Consider the following 6735-nt stretch of genomic DNA (forward strand, 5'->3'; position numbering starts at 1 on the left):
CTTTATATGCATATATATTATTATTTTTTTAAATGGGTCGTTTATGCGGGTTATATATATAATATAACCGAACATATTTAATAAACGGGTTATATGGGTTCACTTCGTGTTGACGGGTTGACCCGTGACCGACCCGTTTATTAAATGGGTCATGACGGGTTGACCCGCCGTTGACCCGCTTTTTAATCGTGCGGGTTCAACCCGCTTTATTTCGTGCGGGTTTCGAGTCGTGTTGGCGGGTCGTGTCGGAATTGACAGCCCTAGTCACAGGAAAAAAGATGGATGTGACACCAGTGCCGACACTACCGACAACAATCTGATAGGAAGTACAATTAGCGTGAACTTGTTGCATGTGGATTCAAGCGTGTTGGGTTAATATTCTTTACCATATGTTCCAATATGTAATGCATGCCTCATCTACTTGAGACCTTCTAAGTTGACAAGAAAATACCCGCTCAAAATCAGCCATTTCCATAGAGAAAATACCCGCTCAAGAAAATGCCTCATCTACATGTGATAGCAGAATTCAATCTTCTCGAGCGTATTTGAACCTTTCAAACATACAAAAAGGATATTTTTTAATAATTTCTAAAATGTGGGGAAAAAATTCAACTTGAATGGTCATTTATCCAAATTTGCTGTTACAAACAAGGTTGTTTGAACAGTCAGATTTAAAAACCAAGTCCTCACAGATGAAGATCAAGTTAGAAGGAACAGATATACACTGCATTGATAAATGGTCTAACAAAAGGAAAAATTACAGGCCCATTATCATCTCCAAAATTACAGGCCCAGTATCAGCCCACAAGAATTCATTTCCATTTCACAAGGAAACATGAGTAGGAACCTGTGATTCTCCTCTGCCGCACCACAAGACCTGCAAATGGATCAAAACAATGGCATATCAATGATACTGCCATAGTAAATCGTCACCTGAATTAGAACTTTTCAAAGCCATAGATTGAGTGCATAAACAAGCTTCTGTGAACCCTAGTTACTAGCACCTTGAATGCAGACTGCTCAAAATGTAAATCTAGCTTATTTACCTTGATTAAAATGGCGTGGGGCCATCGATCAAACTTCAACCCTAGTGAAACAACGTACAAACCAAATGCAACAAAAGCAATAAACCGAATGATCTTTCCATATTTCTTTCCAAGCTCATAACAGACAACGCAGTAGAGCTATAAGGCCAACCATGTCTAGCATTAACAAGTGTAATACTTGGTTTGATGTAGCACTCACTCTAACATTAATACTTAAGAGAGAGGAGGAATTACCAACGGTTGGAGTGAGTTAGAACACAAAGCTACCAATCAAGTCGACGGATCGGAGGCCGGCGGAATGGCATTTGTATTCAAAGGTGCGAGTGGCCAGAAGCTTTCCCCGTACATATCTTGATTTTGTCACTTCATATTCAATTACTAACACAAGAACACGCACCATCCGGAGAGAAGGTGTATCACCTCTTGCCATTGTACCCATGTTCCCGCACACAACAAAGCCAACTTTTTGATTTCCTAGATCGACAAAGCTGTATGACTTTGAATGTAAAGGACAAAGGTCACCAAAGAAGGTATAGGACCAGTTAAAAAACAACAGAGGAGAATCCTGAGAGTTGTATATACTACCATCATCATTCACAACTAATCGGGAGACATACATCTCGTGATATTCACGAACGGAAAACATGACCTTATCATGTGTACCATCGTTCAAGTCCAAGACCAAAGCCGCCCTGCTGATGAAGGGAAAGGGCTTACCATCGAACAAGGAAGTCATCTCTCTCCATTTCTTTTCCTTCTCATTCACATCAAAACACATAATGGGAAAGTTAGGGATTGATTCATTGTTGTGCCTGCTCGAGATCAAGATCTTGGTACCAACAATAGCATAAGACAATTCACTACCAGGCAAACGGCCGCTGTCGTTTTTGTTCTGATCTAGTTCCGGTAGGTAAAATGGAGGATCCGGCAATGCCTCACATTCACCAGAACTGCTATAGTATACCTCGAAAGTGGGACGATCAAGAGAAAAACCCAGGGGCCTACCTGTGAGACAATAGAGATTTCCGTTCACCTCAAAAAGCAAGGGGTCTGGTTTCCCCTTCAGGAAACTCCAATCATGCTTTTTCCAAAACATAGACTTGGGTTCAAAACTATAGACATCTCCACTTGGCAGAAATAGTCTTTTCATAAATCGTCTTTCCTGAAGTGGTAGTGGAGCTATGCCACCAGAGAAGAAGATTTGGGAGCCGGAGGCACAGCAACCCATACGCGCAGGAATTATCACCTCCACCCTACCGCAGCTGAAAGGATTTTCCTCGCTGGCGAAGAGCCAAGCCCGCTGGCGCAACCGAGATTCCGGTTTGACTTTGGAGGTGCAATAGCTGCACTTGGTTATTTCTTCAGTATCGCTGCTAAACTCACAGGAGCATGCAAGTAACTCGGACAAATTTATGGTGCGGAGAACATAACAACAATTGATCAGGGAATTGTGCTCATCGAAACATAAATACAGCGTCTTCTCCTGTGGGTAGAGACCATGCTGCTGGTAATTTACATATCCCGCCTGCAGGTTAGGAACTTGGGTGAGCTGCCCAAGTGGACGCACATCACTGCCAACAGTCCACTGTGTCTGATGTTGCTGATAAGGCAGCTGATAAGCACAAGGCTGCGGGTATAGACCAGGCTGCTGGTAATTTCCATATCCAGCCTGTCCTCCATGATACAGGTTAAGGTCATGTGGACGCATCAAGTTGTTCTGCATAAACATAAACCCAGCACCATTACCACCATTCCATAGATCCACATCTGCACGCTTCAAACGCTTGTAACTATCCATAGATCCAGCATGACCATAACCATTCCACTTTGTCTGTACTAGCTGGTTCTGTAGCAATCAAGACAATAAAAAGAAATGTTAACATGAATAATAGCAGAGTCAAAAAAGATAAGGCTGTCATTAGAAGAAACAACCCACTTCTGTGTTATTTGGAATAGCCTCGCCTGAATCTCCAAGAGTATTTGGGTAGGCAGCTGCACATGACGAACACATAAGCACCGGTCTGGGCAGTTTTAAGATTTATGCACATATTCACAAACACACATGCACACACTAAAACTCTCCGCATAATTTAAAAAATAGGATCACTCTACATCATGGTTCTCAAACAATCGAATTGTCATATCAACACAAATCACCTACACTTTTGCATGCAACACTAATTGTGCGTGTATATATATATATATATATATATATATATATATATATATATATATCCCCAACCGAGTAGCTTTCTAAATGGCAAGCAAATAGTCATATCAACACATCTCTCCTAAATTTTTGCATGCAACACAATTAACTGCTATTTATGCATGTCTGTGTGTGTGTAGACAACATGACACACACATACACACATATTCAAGGTTTCATATATGCTTTACTTATATTTCCCCTAATTGAGCAACTTTCATGTTGGCAACCAGAAAAGAAACACAGCTATGAAGGGGTCACTTTGCCATAGCTCTAGATTTTTCAACTGTACGTTGGAGAGGAACAATCCTAGAAAAGCATAGAATTGGAGCTTTCCAAGACTCCAACATTATATAGACAGCCAAACGCAGTAACAAGATTAACTTGGGCTAAACAGGCATCTTATAACCATTAAGCTGCGACATATGGCTTCCAAACCTAATCTGACCTTCACAACTTTTCTACTCCCATTCGAAAAAAGGAACTATAATTGAAAAAACATTGAGGGATTAATTCTATTTTTGGTCCAGGAATGTATGTCTGATACGTTAATAATTTGAAATCAAACATACAAGAAACATTAATAAAGTAGGTCAACATAATAGCATTAGAAAATCTACAGAAAAGAGAGGCCATAAAAAATGCACCTGTTTACGATAAAACAATTTCAAGTTAAATGCAGCAAATTAAATAATTACACAACATCCAATAGAAGTTGCGCAGAGTATTTTGAAAATATGTTACCAAGTTCAAAATTCCTGGCTACTTCATCGTAACGTAAACTATAGTGCAAAGGATGCAAAGGAAGGGGCATGATAGGGTACAACATAAATAATTTAAAAAAAATTAAGAAGGGAACTTGGTTCTCCAAGATTAATAAATTATCACATAGTATTGACTAGAATATATACCTTGAGATAAGTTGTATAGTTTAGGTGTTACTAAAGATGATTATGAAGTATTAACTAGAAGTTCAGAATAGATACCTTGCGAATATTGCTGAGCACTACCAGATGGCTTTTCAGTAACAACAGGTATGCAGTCCTTGTACAACTCGATCACTGTCTTGGCATCCAACATACCACCGTGCTCAGCATAACCAAAGAAAGACCATTGCTGGTAAACAGGATCCCAGCGCCACCTTGTACCGTAACCATCAGTGTCCCAGCTCAGGTAAAATCTCCGATTATTGTGGTTGGGCATGAGCTCACCATTGTAGGAGCTCAAGACAAACTCAGCCACACTGTGAGAAGCAAACTCGACAAAACCATGATTTTCCTGCCATCCGGTTTGCACTTTCCGCAAAACTGTTGCAGCCAAAACCTACCATCACCCGGAAAGAACAAGCATGAATACAACAGAATAATGGGAGACATATAAACAAACTTTGGCAACTCTTAACTCTTGAAGCAACTAAAATAACATCAACTCTTGTACCAAGCGAAGAAATTAATCTAACTTTCGGGTTATCAAAGAAAACAAAAAAGTAGTTGCAATAGTCAAATTATCCCTTTTAAATTCAAGTGCATAATAAACTCCAAGGATGAATTTCAGAAATTTTTGCCCGTATCCTAAACTGAAAAGCAAAATAGACGAATTCAATCCCTAAACGAACAGAGATACCTCTGCGCAGTCACTGAAGCAGTTGTAGAGATACATCTCACCCATCCTCGGAATCAAGCCGTCGACCCGTAAGGAGCGAATCTCATCCGCTGCCGGCGTCGACTCCTGAGGTTGCTCCATAGCTCAAGGCGATTGGAAGATCTCCGATTAGGGTTTTCACCTTCTTTTTTTTTTTTTTTTTTTTACTTGAAAAGTCTATTGTAGCAAGCCAATTCACATTAAGGGTATGGAATTAGTGGAATTTTTAAAGAAATCTATGGAATTTAAAAGTCTGGGTCTATTCAAAATAGACTTTTAATAGTCCATAAAAGTCTTGAGGTATTCAATTAGGATTTTTAAAGACTTCATGAATTCCACCAAAATCTAGGGGTATTCAATTAGGACTTTTAAAAATGAATAAAAGTACAGAGGTATTCAAAATATCATTCATACTTATGGAATTAGAAAATCATGGATAATCATGGATTTTGTAGTGTTAACTATACATACCAAACTCCAATAATTTTCCAGCCTCCAGACCAAAGATTTCAAAAAGTCCGTCAAAGTTTCCTCTTCAAAAAAAAAAAAAAAGTTTGTCAAAGTTTTTCTCTCTACGCACGAAGAAGTTTGTCCTTCATCATTCCACTCTTAATTTTTTGTCTTTTCTCTAATCTTTTATGATATCAACCTTTTTTGATACCCAACATGTTCATTGTAGTTGTTGAATGTGATTTTTTTTTTTTCATTTGTGATACTTCGAACCCTAATAGCAATAAAAATGATTTATGAAACCCTAAAACTCAAATATTGTGGTCTAACGTCCCTAAGACCTTGAACCATACTAAATTTTATTTTATTAATTAATTATTCTCATTCATTTAAATTTATATTATGGTTCAAAAAAAGGTTGAACAATTGAATTTAAATTGATTGATTATAGATCAAGACATTGATCAATATTGCTACAACAAAATTGATGAGAATAATTAACCATAAACATCAAGTGATCTATATTGTATATTTATGTTGTTGGGAGATTAGGAATGAGAACAAACTCGCTAGACAGACTAACAATCATTTATTTGAGTCAATTTCTATTAGAAGATATTGGAGCATTGAAGTGACAACAAGTTATTATTTTGTTTTGTGTTTGGGCTGCATTTGTTTTATTTTTGTTTTTGTTTTTGTTTTATATTTTTTACATCCTAGGAAATCTGTGGAAGTCATTCATAATAAAGTATATAAATTTTCATGAATCAATAAAAGTCTGTTGCTAAAATCAATGGTTTTAAGAAATCCGTAACAGTCTATCAACTTTTTAAAGAGTCTATGGACTTTTCAAAAAGTCCGTCATTTAAAAAAAGTCTGCACAAATCCAAATACAATACACCCCCCTTAGACCCAGTTTGGGATTGTTGTGCTGTGAGAATAATCACTTTTACTTTTTCTGTGTGAGATGAAGCACTTTTGAAATTGCTCTGAGAAGAAGCAGTCGAGTGTTTGGTAACTGTTTTCAAAAGTGTTGTGAGAACGAAAAACTATTTTTAGGTGTTTGGTAAGTTGCAAGTAAAAAATGTTGTAGCTGGGTGTAATTATCAAAATAGCCATAAATGCTAAATATGCTACTAAAATACATAATTTGTTTTATGATTATGTATCTGTACCAAATTAAAATTTGCCTCATGTATTGTTCTTGTACACTAGTTCAAATTATCAATACATCACTTTTATTTCAATATGTATATTAATTATAGAAATTATATAAGCAATTTTAGGTTTCTTGTAATATCGGTGAAATTTTAGCTTTTTTGGTTGAGCCCATGAAAATTTAAGGATTTAAGATATAATTATTCGAGATATAAATTTGTGCTTTCGATA

At 37.3% G+C, this 6735-nt stretch overlaps 1 protein-coding gene across 1 annotated transcript; it reads right to left on the reverse strand.

Moving 5' to 3' along the window:
* Positions 1 to 607: 607 nt before the first annotated feature.
* LOC121051064 lies at positions 608 to 5043 on the reverse strand. The gene is made up of 5 exons (XM_040512966.1): positions 4879 to 5043; positions 4242 to 4578; positions 2983 to 3038; positions 1281 to 2892; positions 608 to 877 (listed from the first exon to the last, which is right to left on the reverse strand). The coding sequence occupies exons 1-4, from the start codon at positions 4996 to 4998 to the stop codon at positions 1297 to 1299; spliced, it is 2109 nt and encodes a 702-aa protein (XP_040368900.1). The 5' UTR covers positions 4999 to 5043; the 3' UTR covers positions 608 to 877; positions 1281 to 1296.
* Positions 5044 to 6735: the final 1692 nt, after the last annotated feature.

This window comes from Rosa chinensis, chromosome 1, assembly GCF_002994745.2.
Source record: "Rosa chinensis cultivar Old Blush chromosome 1, RchiOBHm-V2, whole genome shotgun sequence".
Taxonomy (NCBI): domain Eukaryota; kingdom Viridiplantae; phylum Streptophyta; class Magnoliopsida; order Rosales; family Rosaceae; genus Rosa; species Rosa chinensis.